Source organism: Calliphora vicina, chromosome 2, assembly GCF_958450345.1.
Source record: "Calliphora vicina chromosome 2, idCalVici1.1, whole genome shotgun sequence".
NCBI classification, from domain to species: domain Eukaryota; kingdom Metazoa; phylum Arthropoda; class Insecta; order Diptera; family Calliphoridae; genus Calliphora; species Calliphora vicina.
The window spans coordinates 82,633,413-82,659,415 of NC_088781.1; the positions used below are offsets into that span (position 1 = coordinate 82,633,413).

Genomic DNA, 26,003 nt, shown 5'->3' on the forward strand with positions numbered 1-26,003 from the left:
ACAGGTTTCTTTAGAAAGTTCGCTCCAAATTATTCATTGATAACGAAACCGATTACTATGTTGCTACGGAAATCGGAAAATCCTTATAATTGGGGTTCCGACCAACAACACGCTTTTGAGAAACTACTCGAAACTCTTACCCAGCAACCAGATTTAGCACTATATAATAGTGGTGCTCAACATGAAGTTTACACTGATGCCAGTAGTTTGGGTCTTGCTGGTATTTTGTTACAATCAACCGATGGTAATGAGTGGAAACCCGTATTTTACAACAGTAGACACTGTACCGACGCTTAAAGCCGTTATCATAGCTATGAGCTTTAGAATTTACCTATTGGGTAGGGCATTCCGTTTGCTAACGGATTGTAGTGCAGCTGCTAAAATGAAGGCCAACAAGGAGCTTAGACCAAAAATCGCACGTTGGTGGATGCGACTACAAGAATATGATTTTACGCTGATTCATCGTGAAGATACCCGTGTGGCTCACGTGGATGCATTGAGCAGAGCCCCCGATAACCCGCCAAATGAAATCGAACCAGCCGCTTTCATAATGAAGGTTACTGCCGAGGTTGATGATTGGGTAGTATCTATGCAACTCAAGGATGAAAATCTACTTAACATTATTACCATCTTGAGGGGAGAACGTAAATCCGAAGAAGGACAAATTAGAATCGATTACTGTCTTCGTAATTTTAGACTTTACCACAAGGATGATGATGGGTTAAAGTTAGTCGTACCAAAGGATATTCGATGGAGAATTGTAAAATAATTACATGATGATATGGGTCATTTTGGTTTGAAAAAAAACAATTCAACGAATACGACGAACATTTTGGTTCCCTAAGATGGGAAAGTAAACCAAAGATTACATCGCTAGTTGTATAACCTGCTGCTATAACAAATCCCGAAGTGGTAAGTCCGAAGCCCGTTTACATTTTGGTGAAGTTGAACCGTTTCACCGTTTCAAACCGTCGACATCGACCACTTGGGTCCATTCAAAGAGGACAAAGTTATGTTCTTGCAATATCGGACTCGTTTAGTAAATATTTAGTGGTAAAGGCCATACGCAATACAAAGACCACTCCCGTAATTAACGCCCTGAACAAGATAACGTCATATTTTGGTCTTCCAAAATGTATTATTAGCGATAGAGGAACTGCCTTTACATCCAAATCTTTTGAGGATTTTTGTATCCATAACTCAATAAAACATGTTAAGACCACAGTCCGTACTCCGAGGGCTAACGGGCAGGTTGAACGGGCTAACCAGACTATCCTGTCCTCTATCAGGACAACCGTTGAGAATCCGAAAGATTGGGATCATTCATTACGAAAGCTCCAATGGGCCGTAAACTTCCAACGAAACGCAACCTCTGGCTTTACGCCAAATGAACTAGTATTTGATTTCAAACTACGCGATATTGTTCACAACCACTTAGTAGCCGCCATTCATGAGGATATTGAAGGAAACGATCTTCCCATGACCGATAAGAGGAGTATGGCCGTTGAAAACATTCAGAAGGAACGAGAAAAGTGGGAAAGACGTTTTAATGCTCACCATGCTGTACCGAAACTGTATTCTGAAAATGATGTAGTTGTTATCGAAAATGAATGGGACTCTAGAAAGTAAGAGCCGAAATTTCGTTGTTCGTACATCATTGCCAAAGTTTTGGGTAACGACCGTTATTTGATTGAGGATGTCCCTGGTATTCAAATTACCAGCCGAAAGTTTTCATCCGTGTATGCAGCCTACAAAATTAAACCGTGGTGTAGTAGTTGTCCAACGCTTGATTAAACCCCCGATGATGCTACCAGCCAAATCGAGGTCGATTTGATGTCAGAATAGGCCGAACTGTCACCCTGTGTCTCAAGGCAACTCTGCACATTTATCGAATCTCTTTTTATATTCGGGACATAAGTAAAAGGAGTCGTTAACTAAACTTAAAACGAGACAGACGTGTGATTTCAATCTATGATATTTAAATTTTCTAAAATGAAACTAATTCAATAAAAACAATCACCCTTATCGTGGTTGGCGTAGGCGTATTTAGACGACTGTCGTATTTGTAGGCGTATTTAAAATTCAATTGTATCGTGAAAAATTTTCGACTACGCCAGCAAAGTAAAAAAATCATATTGTAACAGATTACCTAATTTTATTTGATTCTGAAGCGGCCTCTTATAACTGTCAAAAATCACAGCTGTTTACAAAAATTCATTTAAATTTTATTAATGCGGCATAAATAAAAATTAATTTATTTTTTAAATAAATATGTTGAGTGTGCGCTTTTATTCATCTTTAGAAGAAGATGGATAAAAGCGCCTTTTAGCAGCAGTTTCATCGTTTTCTTCGATTAAAATAATATCGAACATTTGTATAACCGAGATATTTTACTTTGGAGAAACACATAACGGTCGCTTAAAACCGAAAGGTTCTTTGTGTTGTATAATAGTGTGCATATCCAATAAATTTACTGCAGCCTCTTCTAATGGTGATAATATAAAATGTTTCCACTACCTGTTGCATGACTTTCGACCTTGTGCGCCATTTTTTTTATTTTAATTTAAATTTTAAGTCCGCCCATACCTTCAACCAACCCTCACCTGTACGGAATGGTGGCCCAATACAATTTAGGTCGTCTGGGATTTCATTACACTCTTTTTTATGTTTATTTTATTTAAACCTTTATTTATCTAGCCAAATACGTTTTCTTTTCCATTATTTTAACCAACTTAAAATATTGTGCTTTCGTCGAAATTTTTAACCTAAAACGTTTGAAAATCATCTGAAAAAAAATTTACTCTTGTCGTGAGTAAATTTTCTAACGACAGTTTTTTTCTGTTTCGACAGGCAAATACGACAAACACAATACCGTTTTAACGGGTAGTTTGTAATAGATTTGTATACAGAGTCGTATTTACTGGCATTTTCGCCAACCACGATCAAATTTTATAAAAACGCTCAATAAACGACACAAAAACGCCAACTACGATAAGGGTGAATATTTTAACTTTAATATACATAAAGTTCCGATTATTTATTTCAATAATTCCTTGTCACTGCGTGTGACAAGTGTTACATTTTTTTTCATCTTTTATTTATTGTATCTTCATTATTTAATGAACTAACAATAAGTGGTTCAAATCTTATATCTAATATTATTATTTAATTAGTCCAGCCAGTGTCGGACGAAAAAATTGTTGTTTTGGTTAAATTGGCATTCTTCCTTCTAGATTAGGCCTGCTGTGTCCCTCCTTCTTAATCGAGTGTGGCCACGGTTATCTAATATGTTGCGGGCCAGCGGGTTTGGGTGAACTTCAAGTTTTTTTTAAATATTTTTGTACATTTTTCGAGATTTCAGTTTTTACAATGGGCACGTTTAGATCTTTGTGTATATTCGCGTTTTTGATATACCAGGGGGCAACTGTGATCATTCTTAGAAACTTGTTTTGGCGTCTTTGGATATTTTCTACATTTGACGCTGAGGCCGTGCCCCATAACTGTATGCCATAACACCATATCGGTTTTATGATCATGTTATAAAGTAGAAGTTTACAATCTAAACTAAGCGTGGAGTTTCTGCCAATAAGCCAATTAATTTGAATTGATTTCAATTTCATTTGAGTCAACTTTGCATCTATATGACTTTTCCATGTAAGGCGACGATCGAGATGTATTCCGAGGTATTTCACTTCCGATTGTTGAATTATTGTTTGGTTATTGATATGAATAGGGAAGCATGATTCTCTACGCAATGTAAATGTAATGTGTGTACATTTTTGCTCATTGACTTTAATTTTCCATTGTTTTAACCATTTTTCTAATTCAAATATGTGGTTTTGTAAGTAACGAGACGCTTCTTGAGGGTTTTCATGAATGCTTAGAATAGCAGTATCATCATTTAAATTCTATTTATAAAATTGTAAAAGGTTTTAAAAGTGTGCCGCAAATACAGTTTTTTCTCAAAAATATAGAATTAGTGTAATAACTAGTGAATGTTTTTAAAAGGTAAATATGTATTTCAATTAATTAGTAAAACTTATTTTATATAATTTTTCATATTCTAATTTTTAATTAAAGTCAAATTAAGTTTAGTTATATTGGCGCATATTCAGAAATCATAGCTAAAGTCGGAACTAGTAAAACAGAAACTAAAAAATAGTTCACAGATAGTTGTAGATCTTATTCACAATTCATAAATATTTTAGTTACTGCTTTGGCATGTAGATAAAACAAAATGTCGATAATATGTTGATCGATATATACTGTAATTAATTACAAAGCTATTAAAAAACTATTTTTGTTCTCTAAAATGTACATACAAAGTTAATAGTTATAGTTTGCACCACATATTATTACAGATATGAAACAAATGACAGTTGCCAAAAAAGTTTTCAATGGTTGTGATTTGCAGAGAGAGAGAAAAAATACAATTTTCAATAGGCAACTATAAATAAAGAGAAATAAAGTGCATGTAGTTACAAAGTGTATGAAACGCTTATATTACCAAACTAAACTTGACACTAACATTTCGGCAAAAGACTTGTGGAAAAATCTTGGACATATTGGTGTCAAAAAGATAAAAATTGAATGCGATATTGACCCTGAAATCATGAATGACTTTTTCCTAAAATAATGTGTCAGAAGTGATAGATACTCCTTCTTATTAACCATAGCAACTTGTACCATGGTGACTTTTTCAATGTTAAATATTTTACTGTTGAAGTAGGAAAATCAATTATGGCTATTAAATCAACGGCACTTGGTTATGATGGAATTAACATTAAGTTTATTAAAATGATACTTCCTTTTGTGTTACCAACTATAACACATATATTTAACCATATAAATACCACATCTAACTTTCCAACTTACTGGAAGATTGGCAATGTTATTCCTGTTGGAAAGAAAAATCAACCTACTGTAACGGCAGATTATCGACCAATAAGCATTATTTCGTCTATCTCTAAATCATTTGAACGCCTGATTTACAATCTGATTGAAAATCATTTAACACAAAAAAATCTTCTAAATAATACTCAGTCGGGTTATCGTGCTGGAAAGAGCTGTTGTACAGCAATGCTTAAGGTCTTAGAAGACATTTGACCTGCATTCGATAAGGGTGATCTCAATATTGTGGTTCTAATCGATTTTTCTAAAGCGTTTGATACAGTTAATCACAAAGTTTTACTGCAAAAACTTGAAAAATACTTTGGTTTTAATAAATTTGCGGTTAATCTTATCACATCATATCTATTGAGTCGCCAACAAGGAGTTAACTCAAAGATGGCCTTCTCCTCCATTAATCCTGTTTTATCTGGTGTACCACAGGGATCAATTCTTGGACCTTTACTTTTTAGTCTATTCATTAATGATATTGTTTGCTGTTGTAATAGCTCTAAAATCCATCTATATGCCGATGATGTCCAAATATACTTATCTCGTCCTATTGGACTTGTGGAAGATCTAGTATTTCGTCTAAATGAAGATTTACGTGAAATCTGTTTCTGAGCTTTCAACAATAACCTCAAAATTAACGCCTCCAAAACACAAGCTCTTGTTATTCATGCAGGTAATATTACATATGATATCTTACCAGACATTGTTATGCAGAATGAAGTAGTAAAATATACAAAAGTTGTAAAAAATCTCGGATTTGTTATCAATTCCGCATTAAACTGTAAGGATCACATTAATCAAACTATTTCAAAATGTACTTCGTTCTTCGCAAACTTTGGAACACGGCTGACTATAATTGAGTGACATAAAACATAAATTGGTAAAAACTTTAATAATTCCTATCATGACATATCGATCCATCGTTTTTGGTGAACTTGATATGATATCGATACATAAATTACAAATACATAGTTTACAAATCAAACATTTTTGTTTGCTCATGGAATGAAACTTGTATTTTTGAGAAGAGCTAGGAACGCTAGTTAATTGACCATTTTTTGTTTCCCACCTATACGTCAACATTTTGAGATATATGGGTTTTTATTTTTCACCTGCCCTGAGTACTACTAATGCATACTGTAGTGTACCGAATTGTAGTAATTAAATATTTATATAGTTTTTGGGTACTCAATACTCTGGCGAAGCTACTAGATACTTTCAGAGTTGTATTCTTTTGACACATTCCAAAAAAAAATAACGCGGAAAAAATAAATACTGTATAAAAGTACATCGTTCCTGTAGATAAACGTTAATAAATCGCTATTAAATACAAAACCCTAAAGTAAAAACTGTTTTAAAATGTCTTCTAGAAACTGTAAAATAAACCCAGACTATTTTTGTTTTATTTGCGGAAAAATTATTCAGTCAAATCGAGGTTTTCCTATAACATTAACACTGCAAAATGCTTATTTATATTAAAAAATTTCGTAAAAGCTTTAGATAAGACAAAACCAGCATTTCAATATTTATACAGCGTGTTCCCGAGTCTTTCTGAGGCTAAACTAAAATAAGGGATATTTGCGGGTCCTCAAATATGAAAAATTTTGGTTGATACCAAATTTGAGTGTCTATTAATCGATGTTGAAAATGCAGCATGGAATTCTTTTAAACTTTTTGTTTAAGAATTTTTGGGGAATAAGAAAAGTCAAAATTACAGAGATATTGTTGCGAATTTATTACATAATTTTGAACTGATGGGTGTAAATATATCGCTCAAAATTCACTTTAACATTCTCATTTGGATTTTTCCCGGAAAACCCCGGACACATGAGTGACGAACATGGAGAGCGTTTCCATAAAGATTTGAAGTTTTTCGAGAGGAATTATCAAGGTTTTTGGGATCAGAATATGCTAGGAGACTACTGTTGGAGTGTCGTGAGGGAGACAAATGAAAACAATTATAAAAAGAGGACTAAAACACTTCACTTTTAATTTTTTTGTCCTAATTTAAAGTACATTTTTATATGTTTCGTTTTTAATAAATATCTCAAAAGTTTGACGTCCAGGATTTTTTTTTAACATTTTTTCCGAATTTAGAAGACCTAAATACACAAATCCCCATATGTTTCAATTCATGAGCAAAAACCTTGTAAACTAGTGTAATTAACAATTGTGCAAGATATGTATTTAAGAAAAGGAAATATGATATCGAGATTTTTCGAGATTTCAGATATGTATTTAAGAAAAGGAAATATGATATCTCAGTTTTCTATACGCATTTTGGGGAGTAATTTAACAACATATTTAAAAATTCATAATTTAGTATTTTTACATAAAATCATTAATACAAGAGAAACGGATTATTTATACTCCAAATTAACCTTTTCTAGATGTAGCCGTACATCCAACCTAAATATACCTGACTACAACTACTTATCATTATCAAGAATGTTCTTTGTAAGTGCTGTGAAATTGTGGAATAGATTACCAAATCAAATCCCATCGTCGTGAATTGTCTTTTAAAATGGCTGTTATAAAACATTAGTAATTAAGAATGTTCTTTGTAAGTGCTGTGAAATTGTGGATAGATTACCTAATGAATTGTCTTTTAAAATGGCTGTTATAAAACATTTTAGTAATTAATTAAAAACATGTTAGTAATTAATTAATTAAAAATTAAAATTTTGTATCATTTTCTATTTTTTTTGTATGTTTGTTATCTAATTAGACTTAAGTTACATATGTTAATCTTTCAATTCATCACGTTAAAAAAAACATGCTTGAGGTACCTTAAGAGACTTATAGTCTTACCTGAACTGAAATAAATAAATAAAATAAAAAAAAGACTGTGAAATATATTAGGAAACAAAACACCAAAAAACAAAATACGCAAAGCAATAAAACCAACACACATCCAAACATACGTTTTGTTGCTTTTTTGTCAAAGCATGCAATAAATTGTCTTTTTTTGATGAAATTTTCAGAGGTTGTCTCGTATTTATAGGAAACTTCCCGAAAGCATGTCTGACAGAATTATTGAAGATTTGGATCCCGGAGATATCTGGGGTCTTCAGAAAATTGATTTCAACAAACAGACAGACAGATGATGTCTTGGGCTGCAGCGATACCAAAGTAAGCTGTGAAATCGCAGAACAAGCTACACAAAGGTATTGTCGATGGAAAATCCTACGCCATGTGCAAAAAATCCCACCTCAGCGGATAATTGAACGAAAGTAAGTAAGAAGAAAACTAATGGTTTGCTGATAAGATGATAATATCTGCAAAAGGAGAATACTTTTTACGCCTTTTAGCAGCAGTTTCATCGTTTTCTTCGATTAAAATAATATCGAACATTTGTATAACCGAGATATTTTGCTTTGGAGAAACACATAACGGTCGCTTAAAACCGAAAGGTTCTTTGTGTTGTATAATAGTGTGCATTAGGCCTTTTAGCAGCAGTTTCATCGTTTTCTTCGATTAAAATAATATCGAACATTTGTATAACCGAGATATTTTGCTTTGGAGAAACACATAACGGTCGCTTAAAACCGAAAGGTTCTTTGTGTGTAATAACCGTTAATCGGTTAACCGATTAATTTTGGACGGTTTACTGTTCGAATAATTTGAAATTGCCGATTTTCAAATAACAAATAAACCGATTAATTTGTGTCGATTAACCGAAATTCCTTTTTTTTGTATTTATTTTTCCATTTCAATTCAAATACAAATTTCAAATTAAAATTAGATATTTTTTGAACATCCAATAAACATGTTTAGTGAGTATGTATAACAACTGACATATTGAATTTACATGTATTTGAAACTTTGTTTGTATTTACATGTATAGACGAAACTTTTTTTTGAAATGAGTCTTTTATCATAACTGAACGAAACTATTAAATTAATCAATATCTAAAACAATCCAAAAAGGAATATTCTTGATTTCTCCAAAATATACAATCAGCGAGAGAATTTTTTCCAAGAAAAGTTTTATTAAATCTAAAGAAAAAAATCGTTTAAATTATATTCTTTTTATAAAAGATTATTTCAGAAGATCTCACTAAAACTATAAAAAACTCACACAACGCTCAATTGCTGCAACAACGTCATAATTCAAAAAAAATCGTTTCGAGAAAAACATCTTTGAATATTTTATGACATTTTACTATTTCTTAAATAAATTTTCAACAAGTCATGCGATTTCAGAAATTTAAATAGGAGATTTTAATATCTTTCTAACCTGTATTAAACCCAAATTTTTACTTATCAAATATACGAGAAAACATGAATTTTTACAATGTTTACAACAAAAAAACACCCTCACACAAAAAATAATTTATTTTTTTGAAAACTGATAAAACTATATGAAAGATTTTAAAACAGCGCATATTTTGTATTACTCAGTTCAGGGATTTTGAGTAATGATGTTGTTGCAGCAAATAGGCGATATGTTTACAAAAATGATCTCAAATACCTTATTTGCAATTTTTTTATGTTTTTGTATACAAACTTCGTTGTTGTATTTTCAATTTGAAATGAAAATATAAATTATTCGGTTAATCGAATAATTTTAAATTAACCGATTATTAACCGATTAAATCTAAACCTCGATTAATTATTTGCTCGATTAACCGATTAAACCAGAAACCCGATTAATTGAATACCCTAGTGTGCATATCCAATAAATTTACTGCAGCCTCTTCTAATGGTGATAATATAAAATGTTTCAAATTTCCACTACCTGTTGCATGACTTTCGACCTTGTGCGCCAGTTTTTTTTATTTTAATTTAAATTTGAAGTCCGCCCATACCTTCAACCAACCCTCACCTGTACGGAATGGTGGCCCAATATAATTTAGGTCGTCTGGGATTTCATTACACTCTTTTTTATGTTTATTTTATTTAAACCTTTATTTATCTAGCCAAATACGTTTTCTTTTCCATTATTTTAACCAACTTAAAATATTGTGCTTTCGTCGAAATTTTTAACCTAAAACGTTTGAAAAATTGTATGTAAAATGTATTACTTGTTTCTACTCTTGTCGTGAGTAAATTTTCTAACGACAGTTTTTTTCTGTTTCGACAGGCAAATACGACAAACACGATACCGTTTTAACGGGTAGTTTGTAATAGATTTGTATACAGAGTCGTATTTACTGGCATTTTCGCCAACCACGATAAAAATTTATAAAAACGCTCAATAAACGACACAAAAACGCCAACTACGATAAGGGTGAATATTTTAACTTTAATATACATAAAGTTCCGATTATTTATTTCAATAATTCCTTGTCACTGCGTGTGACAAGTGTTACATTTTTTTTCATCTTTTATTTATGGTATCTTCATTATTTAATGAACTAACAATAAGTGGTTCAAATCTTATATCTAATATTATTATTTAATTAGTCCAGCCAGTGCCGGACGAAAAAATTGTTGTTTTGGTTAAATTGGCATTCTTCCTTCTAGATTAGGTCTGCTGTGTCCCTCCTTCTTAATCGAGTGTGGCCACGGTTATCTAATATGTTGCGGGCCAGAGGGTTTGGGTGAACTTCAAGTTTTTTTAAATATTTTTGTACATTTTTCGAGATTTCAGTTTTTACAATGGGCACGTTTAGATCTGTGATCATTCTTAGAAACTTGTTTGGCGTCTTTGGATCTTTTCTACATTTGACGCTGAGGCCGTGCCCCATAACTGTATGCCATAACACCATATCGGTTTTATGATCATGTTATAAAGTAGAAGTTTACAATCTAAACTAAGCGTGGAGTTTCTGCCAATAAGCCAATTAATTTGAATTGATTTCAATTTCATTTGAGTCAACTTTGCATCTATATGACTTTTCCATGTAAGGCGACGATCGAGATGTATTCCGAGGTATTTCACTTCCGATTGTTGAATTATTGTTTGGTTATTGATATGAATAGGGAAGCATGATTCTCTACGCAATGTAAATGTAATGTGTGTACATTGCTTAGAATAGCAGTATCATCATTTAAATTATATTTATAAAATTGTAAAAGGTTTTAAAAGTGTGCCGCAAATAAAGTTTTTTCTCAAAAATATAGAATTAGTGTAATAACTAGTGAATGTTTTTAAAAGGTAAGTATGTATTTCAATTAATTAGTAAAACTTATTTTATATAATTTTTCATATTCTAATTTTTAATTAAAGTCAAATTAAGTTTAGTTATATTGGCGCATATTCAGAAATCATAGCTAAAGTCGGAACTAGTAAAACAGAAACTAAAAAATAGTTCACAGATAGTTGTAGATCTTATTCACAACTCATAAATATTTTAGTTACTGCTTTGGCATGTAGATAAAACAAAATGTCGATAATATGTTGATCGATATATACTGTAATTAATTACAAAGCTATTTAAAAACTATTTTTGTTCTCTAAAATGTACATACAAAATTTATAGTTATAGTTTGCACAACATATTATTACAGATATGAAACAAATGACAGTTGCCAAAAAAGTTTTCGATGGTTGTGATTTGCAGAGAGAGAGAAAAAATACAATTTTCAATAGGCAACTATAAATAAAGAGAAATAAAGTGCATGTAGTTACAAAGTGTATGAAACTAAACTTGACACTAACATTTCGGCAAAAGACTTGTGGAAAAATCTTGGACATATTGGTGTCAAAAAGATAAAAATTGAATGCGATATTGACCCTGAAATCATGAATGACTTTTACCTAAAATCATGTGTCAGAAGTGATAGATACTCCTTTCTTATTAACCATAGCAACTTGTACCATGGTGACTTTTTCAATGTTAAATATTTTACTGTTGAAGTAGGAAAATCAATTATGGCTATTAAATCAACGGCACTTGGTTATGATGGAATTAACATTAAGTTTATTAAACTGATACTTCCTTTTGTGTTACCAACTATAACACATATATTTAACCATATAAATACCACATCTAACTTTCCAACTTACTGGAAGATTGGCAATGTTATTCCTGTTTGAAAGAAAAATCAACCTACTGTACCGGCAGATTATCGACCAATAAGCATTATTTCATCTATCTCTAAATCATTTGAACGCCTGATTTACAATCTGATTGAAAATCATTTAACACAAAAAAATCTTCTAAATAATACTCAGTCGGGTTATCGTGCTGGAAGGAGCTGTTGTACAGCAATGCTTAAGGTCTTAGAAGACATTTGACCTGCATTCGATAAGGGTGATCGAAAGAGTTAACTCAAAGATGGCCTTCTCCTCCATTAAGCCTGTTTTATCTGGTGTACCACAGGGATCAATTCTTGGACCTTTACTTTTTAGTCTATTCATTAATGATATTGTTTGCTGTTGTAATAGCTCTAAAATCCATCTATATGCCGATGATGTCCAAATATATTTATCTCGTCCTATTGGACTTGTGGAAGATCTAGTATTTCCTCTAAATGAAGATTTACGTGAAATCTGTTTCTGGGCTTTCAACAATAACCTCAAAATTAATGCCTCCAAAACACAAGCTCTTGTTATTCATGCAGGTAATATTACATATGATATCTTACCAGACATTGTTATGCAGAATGAAGTAGTAAAATATACAAAAGTTGTAAAAAATCTCGGTTTTGTTATCAATTCCGCATTAAACTGAAAGGATCACATTAATCAAACTATTTCAAAAATGTACTTCGTTCTTCGCAAACTTTGGAACACGGCTGACTATAATTGAGTGACATAAAACATAAATTGGTAAAAACTTTAATAATTCCTATCATGACATATGGATCCATCGTTTTTGGTGAACTTGATATGATATCGCTACATAAATTACAAATGATAATTAACAATTGTGCAAGATATGTATTTAAGAAAAGGAAATATGATATCTCAGTTTTCTATACGCATTTTGGGGAGTAATTTAACAACATATTTAAAAATTCATAATTTAGTATTTTTACATAAAATCATTAATACAAGAGAAACGGATTATTTATACTCCAAATTAACCTTTTCTAGATGTAGCCGTACATCCAACCTAAATATACCTGACTACAACTACTTATCATTATCAAGAATGTTCTTTGTAAGTGCTGTGAAATTGTTGAATAGATTACCAAATCAAATCCCATCGTCGTGAATTGTCTTTTAAAATGGCTGTTATAAAACATTAGTAATTAAGAATGTTCTTTGTAAGTGCTGTGAAATTGTGGATAGATTACCTAATGAATTGTCTTTTAAAATGGCTGTTATAAAACATTTTAGTAATTAATTAAAAACATGTTAGTAATTAATTAATTAAAAATTAAAATTTTGTATCATTTTCTATTTTTTTTGTATGTTTGTTATCTAATTAGACTTAAGTTACATATGTTAATCTTTCAATTCATCACTTTAAAAAAACATGCTTGAGGTACCTTAAGAGACTTATAGTCTTACCTGTACTGAAATAAATAAATAAAATAAAATAAAAAAAAGACTGTGAAATATATTAGGAAACAAAACACCAAAAAACAAAATACGCAAAGCAATAAAACCAACACACATCCAAACATACGTTTTGTTGTATAACAAGCAACAACAACGCCAAACGAAACAAAACACCAAAAAAAACAAAATACGCAAAGCAATGAAACCAACACACATCCAAACATACGTTTTGTGGCTTTTTTGTCAAAGCATGCAATAAATTGTCTTTTTTTATGAAATTTTCAGAGGTTGTCTCGTATTTATAGGAAACTTCCTGAAAGCATGTCTGACAGAATTATTGAAGATTTGGATCCCGGAGATATCTGGGGTCTTCAGAAAATTGATTTCAACAAACAGACGGACAGATGATGTCTTGGGCTGCAGCGATACCAAATTAAGCTGTGAAATCGCAGAACAAGCTACTCAAAGGTCTCCTATTGTCGATGGAAAATCCTACGCCATGTGCAAAAAATCCCACCTCAGCGGATAATTGAACGAAAGTAAGTAAGAAGAAAACTAATGGTTTGCTGATAAGATGATAATATCTGCAAAAGGAGAACTCTCTCTCATGAGAGTTCGATCGTGACGGTCATTGCAGAAGGTCGTTTAGCGGAGATCGATTTTTGTTTATGTACTTTTGTTTATGTTTTATCGCATACATAGTGTTGTGTGTTTATTTTTTATACATAAATTTCTTCTTGTTTAAACAAATTTGCAAGAGAAAGAGACTCTTAAAAAAAAACACAAGTTATGAGTATGCATAATGCTCAAAACTTAGAATCAAGTATTGACTATGCTAAAAATAAATAATCTTACTATAGACATAATTGAAAAAACAGAAAATATGAGAAAAATAAAAAGCAAAATGCAAAGTGAAACAATATCTAAACAACAGAAAAACAATTACTGGGCAATTCTTGATAATGACAAAAATTGCGATCAAGAATGTTTAAAGTTATTTGAAAAGCATGTGCAAGACCACGAAAAACCAACAACATCTTCACATGCCAACTCAAACAATACTAAAAATAATGCAAGTAACATTAATAAAGAAAACACAATAAACGATGTACCAAAAAATCAAAACAAAAACATTAAAATCCAACCTCTAAATATTTTTGATGTGGAACCCAATGAATTAATCAAATTTGTTAGAGATGGTCTAAAAATAAATAAATTTAAAATAAAAGAATATAAAAATAAAAAAATATCTCTGTTTATGTTAACTATGGATGATTATGTTAGAGTTAAAGCTTATCTGGAAAAAAGTAAAACTAAATTCTTTACTAAGACTTACTTACTAAAAGTTAGTCCTTTTGCAACAAAAAAATCAACCTCCGAAGGATATGTACTTCCAATTTATTTGGTTCAAATAAGCAAAGAAAGCAAAGTTAATGTACTCAAAACAATTAAATGTATTCTTTATCGGTGTGTACACTGGGAAACCTTAAGAAACCCTGAAATTCCGCAGTGCAGAAAGTGTCAAGGTTTTTTTCATAGTGCATCTAATGATTTCCTACCACATAGATGCGTTAAATGCAACGAAATGCATGATATTGGAAAATGTACCCTGCAAACGATTCCTGAAAATGAAAAAGAAAAATTGTTTTGTATGCTATGCAAAAAATACGGCCAGCCAGCATCATATAAAGGCTGTGAAAGATATAAGGAACTACAACAAAAGCTGCGTTCAAAAAATCACAAATGCGTACAAATAATACATCAAATCGTGTAAATGCTGATACGAGTTTTGCTAATGTGGTTAAAAATAACAATTTGATAAACAATAACAACACCAATTATATTCAAAATGTTTTGGAACAGCTAAATCACTCCATGCTAAATTTATCCAACCAAATTATAAATTTAAATAAACAATTGCAACTACAAGTATCTAGAATAGATACAATTTTTTAAATTTTAGAAGCTTAAATAATAAAAATGGCAGAAACAATTGTAAAAAATTTAAATATAATCCACATAAATGTTAACTCCTTAATAAAATTAAGTAGAAGATACGACTTAAATAATTTTATAAATAACTATAACCCAGACCTAGTGTTAATTAACGAAACAAAACTTAACATTAGACATAAACTAAACTTCAAGAATTACTGTATGATTCGTAAAGACAGACCAAATAGTAAAGCAGGTGGTGGTACTGCAATTTTAATTAAAAAAGGTATCAAATTCAATAATATTATTAATTCTTTTAAACTGCTAGAAACTTGCGTAGTAAAAATTCCATTGCTAGCCAATAAAATTTTATTTGTTATTTCAGATTTAAAAATACTACTATTGTTACCAGAGGGATAGGTAACAATAGTAGTATTTTTAAATCTGAATTACTTCAACTTTTTCAATCTTTAATCTTATGTTTTTTACGTGTCAAATAAATTAGGGAAAACTAAACAACTCGCTGAGAATTTACTTAACATAGAAATTCATAAAAAAGCATGTTGCCTACATAACAACATTTTTATGAATGTAAATAACAGGTAAATTCAAAAATGTATATAACTTTACACAATTAAAAAATTCATGGAATACTTTTTTGAAAAATATGACAAAAAATGCGTTTTATTGAATTTTGCATAGATACAAATTTTTCAAATTGAAATAACATTTTTATTTATGAATATTTTTTAATGAAATTTCACAGTTATGTAGATTTTTCTATTTAAAATGGAAAAATAAAAACAAATTTTGTGTTATCAAGTATCCCCCAATTCCCAAAAAAATCTTGAAAAATCCCAAAAATGGGATTTTTTCGTTTTTTGGCTATAATATTTATACCAGGGGCGGGGTTCTTAATTATTTTGTAAAGGGTTCCGATACCTTTACAAAATAATTAAGAACTTATTGGGCCATCTAAAATAGGTTACTATATTTTTGCCCTAAAGTTTAATTTTACATAAAAAATATGCATTTTTTGAATGGACCTGATCCCGTCGGTATCAAAAATTATAAATGTTTTTTTTTCATTTAAAATATTTGGCGTAAAGTTAGCTTTTCAAAAAGTACAAATTCATTATACATCCTCTTAGAAATTTTTTAGATAACTTAAAAAGAATAAAAGTACTTTTTTCCCAAAAAAATACGAAAAATCGCCTGTTTTAATTTTTTTATATTCAAATGCATGTAACTTTGGACTCAGTCATGATTTTTAAACACTTCTTTCTTTATTTGATATATAGATCTATTGTTAATCCTATAAAAATATATAAAATCGGAGAATATTTGGAACCGCGGTCACCAAAAAACTGGTGTAGGGTGGGTAAAAATGTTGAAAATTTAATTTTTAAATGCGAATATCTCCTAAGCTATAAGAGATAATTGATAGCTACGACGAGGTTTTATGTAGTGCTAGACGAGGAGATTCTGTAAGTGTAATTTTTTTTAAATCGGAAAACAAACGAAGAAATAGGATCCTTTTTAAAATTGAACATACCCGAGGTGTCCTACTTTGGGAACCCCAGGTCCCGCTCCTGGTGAGGTCATGAGGTCCAAATTCAAAACTTAAACTCGACTACACTTCCTCTTTGCGCATGTGATATTTCATTCAAATCGGCGTAAGGGTTTAGAAGTTAAATATTTATTTCCCTCTTTTTTATTCTCATACCACTGTGCGGCGTACCCAAGGAATATTCGAGTTTAAGATTTGAAAATGAACCCCACAAATACTTCAATGGCGGCGCTATGGGACCCAAAGCAGGGCACCTTCGACATGTAAATTTGTTAAACGCGTGCCATTTTTTGTTTTCCATCCGATTTCAAAGACTTTTTATATTTTCTGAAAGTGCTCGGCTAGATCTTGAAAATACATTCTTCCGTGTGCTACTTGTCTCTTATAATTAAACCTCCATTTAAAAGATATAAAATATTTACATAGTAATAAAAAAATTAAGAAAATGCATACATATAAAAATATTCAACGTGTTTTAATAGATAATCGAACGTTAGGAATTGAATCAATAACTCCCAACACAACATAATACATTTTTATTTAAATAACAAATTAAATTACACATTCTTTGTAAAAAAATTCTCGAAAATCATAATCATTTTTTGAAATGTGGCAACGCTTTTTATAATGCTCACAAAAAAGGAAACTTCGAAAAACCTTATTTTAAAAAAAATTTTGATTGAAACTACCTTCTATATTTTTATCATGGTTGCTAGTGCTTTAGCTTTAAGATTTGTTGTAATTTTAATTATAATAAATTAAATAAATAAATACATATTTCCAGAAAACAATGCAGAAAGTTTCACCTATTTATTCCATATAAATAGTAAAATTTTACATATATCTGAACTTTGACCTCGGTGCGCGTCCAGAAATCATTGTCCGATTTGGCTCAAATTTCAGAATTTAATTTTTAGGCCTAGTGTCACAATATTCCACCCGGCACTCTTCAAAATTTTAACAAACATTTTTTTCCATACAACTGATTGTCACTCTAATGTCCATCTTGATAAAGAAAGACTATTGTTTATTAGTTGCAAAACAAAAAATTCAAAATCTTACACAATTTGGATCGGATTTTTGCCATCCGTAGCTTTTTGTGTTTTTTTCTATATTGGAGTGTGTGTAAGGGATATTTTCCTTTCCAATGGCACAAATAGTTTTTTCTTTTTAATTTAAAAATTATTCAAAAAACTAATTTCTTTAGTTTAAATTTTTTGTTTCTGTTTTATTTTTTTATTTTTAAATAAACAAAAAATGGGATTTTATAAATGAATACGGTAGCACGATATTTCATAATTCCAATAAACGTCACAACGTTAATGTGGCGACAAAAAGAGAAAGTGGAACTACCTTGTATTTTTGTATCATGTTTAAACTACCAATTTTGGTCCAATTGGGCCAAAGCGGCAACGCTGTTTTTGCACATACATTAAATATTCACAAATCATTTCTCACTTACCTTACAGCATATTCCATATCAAAACAATGTCCTTGTAAGTTTTTTTGAAGCATAATAACCTCTATTCGTTTGTCTAAAATTGGCTGAATGACTTTTCTTACGTGCTCTTGAATTCGAAAAAATGCTAAAGAGGGATCATTCGCAACAATGTGTATGTTTTCAGATATCTTCTCCCCGGCTGCAATAAAAATATATTTTGTTAGAATTGTTTAATTTTTATCATAAATTGTTGTGAAAACTAATTTTTTTGAAAGAAAAGTATTTTAATATGTTGTTTTGATTAAAATCATTTAAAATCTGAAAAAAATTGTTCACAAAAGTAAATTGATGTGAAAAACTAGACAGCACTTCAATGATTAAAGTTCTAAATATATTAAACAATCAAAATATTTCTTTCAGTGATCATGAACAAAAATTTAAAAAAAAAATTTGAAAAAAACAATACATCCGCTTACTGTGTGCATTCGTAGCTGTCTAAGTGACTCAGTGATGTTAACTTTTTAATTTCGATTACCGTACAGCCCTAAAAATTACCGTTTTTTAGGTAAAATTACCGTATCCAAAGTTTTATACAAAAATAATAATGTTTTCTTATTGAAATAGGTTTATTTTTATAATTCCATATATCGGGCCTATATTCCAAACTCTCTATCTTAAAAAACTCAACTTTTCAGGGAAGCCAAAAAACTGTTTTTATCGCGTATTACTTGAGTTATTAAAATTCGGTATGCTACAATTATTATTTTAACGCAACTACTGAATCTCACATATTATTGGTTTTTAAAATTTTGGGGACTTTATAATAGATAGAGGGTTTTTCTTCTCAAATATTCAATGTGTATGTATAAAAATGATAAAAATTAATAGAATTAAATTATTTTGATTTCATTTATGCCATCTGTCAGTTTTTAACGTGATTTATTTAAGATAACGGCTAATAACACTATGCAACAAATGAAGACTTTTGGAAAAACACAAGATCATGAGTATATAGGTTCGACTCTACTACCAAAGGGTAGTAAAACCCTATACTCAGTTTGTCCATTTTGGTGACCGATTTTTTTTTATGGGCCCCCAAAGTTTCTGAAAATCAGTGGGGCATCTAAAAAAGGTACCATCAGTTTTTGGTTAACAGCTAATTCAGACTTTGTAATACGGCTTACCTTTATATGGGAATAATATAGCTAAGAGGCCGCCAAATAAATTTTGTTAAAATTTGTTTAAAAAAAATAGCTTTTTCGTGCACTTTTGTTGAAAAAATATAGGAAGAAAAAATGTTTTTTTTACTTTTTTTAGAATAACTTCCAGGGACTCCTAATTTTTCAATAATAATATTTTGCAAAGTTGTAGATACGGTAAATCTGAATAACTCTTGTGAACATATCAATGCAATCCGAAAATATCTAGGCATTCTAAATAGCTGTCAAAAATCACTTTGTAGCTTAAAAATTTTAGTTTTTTACTATTTTTTGACTCTAAAACAAAATTTTTTTGTTAAAAATGTATGTTCGAGTGTATACTTCTCTATTGCGCTGGAATAACGAAGAATGGGCAAATCATTATCGGTATGATCAGGGCGCATCGCTTTATCCAATCTTGATCACGCAAGACCGGCTTGATGCAAAATATGAAAAAACATTAAATTTTTTGAAAGTGGACAAAGTTTGTGTAGCTTCTGAAGAGTAAATATAAGCTTTTTATATATGTTTTTGATATCGGTGGAAACCTTATGACTTGGAGATTGATATTTTAGTGAAATGAATTAATTTTGTGTTTTTTCGGACGTATTTTACCCTAAAAACTAACTATATTATAAAATGGTGATTTTCCATCAAGAAAAATAAAAACTTTGAATTAATGTAAAATTTGAACAGTTACAGATATCACAATAAAATTTGGAAGTAATATAGATCTAAATATTCTTAAATCAATGGCTGCTGCCATTCTTTGTTTCCGAACATCGAAATTCCTAAAACGGGGAAAATGTGTTCCAAAAACTGAGTTTTTTTTAGAAAATAGCCCACTTTGACGTTATTTACAGTATGATAGTAAAAACGTTTTGTATGTATATAAACAACATATAGAGCTATACAAATATGACAAGTTTTTGAGGATCGGTGCTTTGCGTTTTCAGAATTTTTTACTCAAACCTAAAATTTTGCTTCAAAATTGGCCAAGTTTGGATAGGGCTGGGGGGTACGCTTATGTTAGTCAAATTTTACTTTATACGTTTTTGAATTAAGTTCTCTTTCCAGATCATAAAAAATGTATATAGCCACGAAGAAAATTAGTTTTTTATAAAAGAAAAAATATGTGGACTTTTTTGGGAAAAAACTTAAAAAACACACGCATACAAAGTTGAAATATATAAAAAGATGCTTCAACTTTGGATGTGTGTAACTTTTTATAGGGACGAAATAATTGTTATCAGATTTGTTTTATTTTCTTTAGAATTTTATCGCAAATATACGTCATATATAAAAAACAAATTTCGACCTTTCGTAGGCCCATCATATATAAAATACAAAAAAAGATCGAGCAAAATTTAAAAAAAAATTAAACTTAAATACCTCTTGAACTAAAAGAGATACCTACAGATAAAAGCATATTTTTGTAGACCTTCTCAAGGACTATCTACATTTTAAATTTCAGCTCATTCTGATCATAAATGGCTTTTTGGCGATTTTTTTTTAAATGTGTGACATTGAGGGTCCACTCACTGATCCCCATTCCGAACACTTCAGCCGAGTAAATAATACAGCACAACATAGAAGTGTGGTCTTGATCATACTATTTTAACCAAAAATCTTTGTTTTAGAGTCAAAAAATAGTAAAGACGAAAATTGTTAAGGTACAAAGTGATCTTTATGTGCTATTTAGAGTGACTAGACACGTTCAGAATGCATTGATATGTTCTCAAGAGTTGTTCAACTTTACCGTAGCTACAACTTTGCAAAATATTGTTAGTGAAAAATTAGGAGACCCTGGAAGTTAATCTAAAAAAAGTAAAAAAAAATATTTTTCTTCCTATATTTTTTAAACAAAAGTGCACGAAAAAGCTATTTTTTGGAAAAAATTGTAACAAAATTTATTTGGCGGAATCTTAGCTATATTATTGCCATATAAAGTTAAGCCGTATTACAAAGTCTGAATTAGCTGTTAACCAAAACCTAATGACACCTTTTTTAGAGGCCCAACTGATTTTCAGAAACTTTGGGGGCCCATAAAAAAAAATCGGTCACCAAAATGAACTAACTGAGTATAGGGTTCTACTACCCTTTGGTAGTAGAGTCGAACCTATATAGTCATGATCGTGTGTTTTTTTCACTGTTGCACTGTGTAATACAACATAAGATAAAAAACACTTTAAGAGTAGACACTTTTTTAAGCAAACTCCAACTTAAACCATTAATTTTTATGCCATGGAAATTATATTTTCATGTATTCAAATATTTTTTTAAATTATTGAAAAATGTAAAATTCATGTTCAGAATTAAAAAATTGTAAGAAAACATGATTTGCAAGAAGAAATTATTCAAAAAAAATATTTGAAAATTAATTATTTGAAAAGATATGTAGATATATAACATAGAGAAATAACAAAAATGCAAATAAAACAGCAAAAACAATATGTTTATAAGAAATTCACAGCATAGATGAGGGCTATTTTACTAGACATTTTAAAAAAAGTAAGAAAAAGTAATTTTCGTGCATATCAAAGATAGATGGTTTTAAATATAGTACCAAGTTTGTAAAACAGCAGAATGCCATTTTTATCAACATCTTTTATTTGCCTAATAAGCAGGGCAACCAAAAATATGCAATATCATATTTTTTGCTGTGCGTCGTATAAACATATGAGTTAGTATTTATCCGTTTCAGACAATTTTAAGAATTTTGGCATCGGTTTGTTAGCGCATATTTTTGCATATTTTGCCCTTTACTGCATATTTTGGCATATTTTGCTTTTTATATCATATTTTTGCATATTTAACTCATAACTGCATATTTTTGTTGGATATATTCTTTTATTTTTCATTATTTTATTTTCCTTATATAATTTTATTGTTTGTATTGTAATTTTTCATTTCTACATTTTACTATTTTGTTAAGGTCCAATGATAATTGGCCTAAGTTAAAAATAGAGTACCCATAATCGCTTATATTCACAGAGTTTTCGTTGATTTAAGGGGGCTTAGTTTTCATATATTTCAATTAAATTAAAAATATACACACAAATATTAAAATTTAACAAATAGTAAAAATACGTAACAAATTAAAAGAAAATTCCAAAATTGTATGTTATTATGTGCAACTTCTTAAAAAAATTTTGGATACATTTAAAAGAAGGAATTTTAGTCAGCTTGAGATTGAGACCTAAGTTTACCACTAATGTAAAATTACACAAGTATTCTACAGACGTTCAGAATATTAAGATCTATCGAAAATCTCGCGTTCAAAACCCGTTGATATATTTACACAACTTGTAAAAAAATTTATTAAGAAATCGTTAAAAAAGAATATACGTGGATATCGATAAACGATACAATGGATGAGAAAGGAAGAAACATAGGAAATGTCAGGGTATTTTGAGTCCCAGTGATAAAACTTGAACAAAAAGTTTTTTTAATTGCCGCAGTCTTATATAGAACTAATCATTCCACTATTGTAAGGCTCTTTTATAATTCTATTTAAATTTTAGAAGCCGAATTCAGATGTTAATCTAGATACATGATGAATGCTCCAAAATCCTTTGCAATTTTTTACCAAAAAATGACACGCTATTCACAGAGTTTTTGAAACATTATTCAAATGATAAAAAAGCTTTTAAAGCTTCATATAGAATAGAAACGTTTGGAGAAACTTATTGGGTACATCCTCAGTAGGGATCCTATAAACATTGGGACACATGGATTGAGAATGTAAAATATTATGCCACTAATTACTAAAAAAAGTTTGAAGTATTAAGCAGTTTAAAAGATGAGAAAATCAATTGATTATGATTATCTAAGAAACTCGGAAATCTAAAACAAAGATTTAGTTAAAAAATTTTAAAACTTATGTAAACACTAGGGTATTCATTCGACTAATGATCGTTTGATTAATCGAATAATTTCTTACGAATAATTATTCGAACAATTTAAAAATGGCCATTTTCGAATAACGAATAATTCGAACAATTCTATGTAGAATAATCGAATAAAAGGAATAAATGTTCATTATTTTTAAATTTATTAATTGCTTAAAATTTTTCATAATTTCAAATTTAAATGAGTAATAATGACTCACAAAAAATTGTATTGTTTCTGAAATTCGATAAATAACTAAAGACAAAGGGACTTTCGATCACTGTAGATGAGTGTTCCGATAGCTCCTTCTATAAATATATAAATATTACTGCAAAAAGTTACAATTCTAAAAACAAATCTTTAAAAAATTTTAACTTAGGACTTGAACCAATGAAAATAAAAGGTACGGAATAAAATATTTGTTATTTAGCTGGCGAAATATTAGAAGAATCGCAATTAATAATCTAAATTTTAACTTAGATTAAAGTGGAGTTGAATGTGGTGGAGAATGTGATTTTGAAAGTCGAAAGTGATATTGAGGATGACATTTATAATGATAACATTGAAATAGATGAAGGCCATGATGTTATCACTTATATGTATATTAGAGTGACAGCCTATTTTTTTTTTAGATTTCAAAGAGTGCCGGGTGGAATATTGTGACACTAGGCCTAAATGTTAAGTGCTGAAAATTTGAGCCAAATCGGGCAACGATTTCTGGACGCGCATCGAGGTCAAAGTTCAGATATATGCAAAATTTTACTGTTAATATGGAATAAATATGTGAAACTCGTTAACTTTCTGCATTGTTTTCTAGAAATATGTAGATTTATTTATATTAATGAATATTACATTAAAAAAAAATTGGGTTCAAAATGACCCAAAAACTGTATTATCGCCAAAATTAGAGAAAAATGCAATATTTTCAGTTTTTGAAAAATTTTGCTACTAAATAAATACTTTTGCAATTGAATGCAAAAGAATCGAAATATGTACGTAATTATCGTTAGAATAAGACATAAATGACAAAATTTGATTAAAAAATTTTAAAGTTATTACAAATTCGCCAGACCATTAACGTGTTTCAGGCCACTTGAACAAAAAATTTAGGAAACAAATTAAGATATTTCGAGAAAAATTAAAATAAAAGCCCATTTTTACTTAAAATATGTCCATATTTACTTGTATATGAGTTTTTGTCTTCGTAGGATACCGTTAACCTATTCGCAGGTATGGCCAAAAAAAATAATTTTTTTAACGGCTGTTTCAAAACTCCATTTTCAAATTTTTAAAAATTTTGTTAAACAAATTTCAGATTTTTTCGATCATCACATTGGGGTTTATTGAGATCAAAATAGGGAATAAAAATATGAAAAAATTATGTCAATACCTCTTACAGTTTTTCCGTACCTGCGATTTAAATTTTGCGATTTTCAAGAAAAACTAATTTTTTGTCCATATTTAGGCGAATGAGCCCAATTTCCTTACTGTTATAAATTTTAAGTAAAACTTATTCATAGTATTATAATCCTGGCAATTCTAAATATGGTCTGAAAGTTTTACTAAAATCGGAAAACGTTAACCTTTAAATCGTGAAGGTCAAAGGTCAAATTTTTCAATATTTTGAATTTCTAAAGAAAAGATAGCGAAATGTTACATATTTTTGGGACGATTTTATTGCAACTTAAGGAAAATATAACATAAAGTCCAGAATTTAAAAGAACAGCACAAAAATGGAAATTAACCCTTAGCAGCACTTGGGGTCCAAATTACCCTCAACTTTTAAAATCACGAAAAACACAACCATTTTGACCCCAAGTCCTCTTAAAGGTTAAAATCCATTTTTTCACTGTTGTTGTAAATGCTAGACCCCAATATATATTTTCCTCTAGTTTCATGAAAATCGGCACAAAAATATATAACATTTCGCTATCTTTTCATTAGAAATTCCAAATATTGAAAAATTTGACCTTTGACCTTCACGATTCAAAGGTTATCGTTTTCCGATTTTAGTAAAACTTTCAGAACATATTTAAAATTACAAGGACTATAATATTATGAATAGGTTTTACTTAAAATTTATAACAGTAAGGAAATTGGACTCATTCGCCTAAATATGGACAAAAATTTAGTTTTTCTTGAAAATCGCAAAATTTAAATCGCAGGTACGGAAAAACTGTAAGAGGTATTGACATAATTTTTTCATATTTTTATTCCCTATTTTGATCTCAATAAACCCCAATGTGATGATCGCAAAAATCTGAAATTTGTTTAACAAAATTTTTAAAAATTTGAAAATGGAGTTTTGAAACAGCCGTTAAAAAAAATTATTTTTTTTGGCCATACCTGCGAATAGGTTAACGGTATCCTACGAAGACAAAAACTCATATACAAGTAAATATGGACATATTTTAAGTAAAAATGGGCTTTTATTTTAATTTTTCTCGAAATATCTTAATTTTTTTCCTAAATTTTTTGTTCAAGTGGCCTGAAACACGTTAATGGTCTGGCGAATTTGTAATAACTTTAAAATTTTTTAATCAAATTTTGTCATTTATATCTGATTACAACGATAATTACGTACATATTTCGATTCTTTTGCATTCAATTGCAAAAGTATTTATTTAGTAGCAAAATTTTTTCAAAAACTGAAAAATTTGCATTTTTCTC

At 29.9% G+C, this 26,003-nt stretch overlaps 1 protein-coding gene across 1 annotated transcript in view; it reads right to left on the reverse strand.

The window, feature by feature from the left end:
• LOC135951125 (BLOC-1-related complex subunit 8 homolog) overlaps positions 1-26,003 on the reverse strand; it is a 404,862-nt gene that overhangs the window by 234,635 nt on the left and 144,224 nt on the right. The window contains exon 2 of the mRNA XM_065500709.1: positions 18,265-18,442. Within this exon, the coding sequence (XP_065356781.1) occupies positions 18,265-18,442 (178 nt within the window). The remainder of the gene's footprint in view (positions 1-18,264; positions 18,443-26,003) is intronic.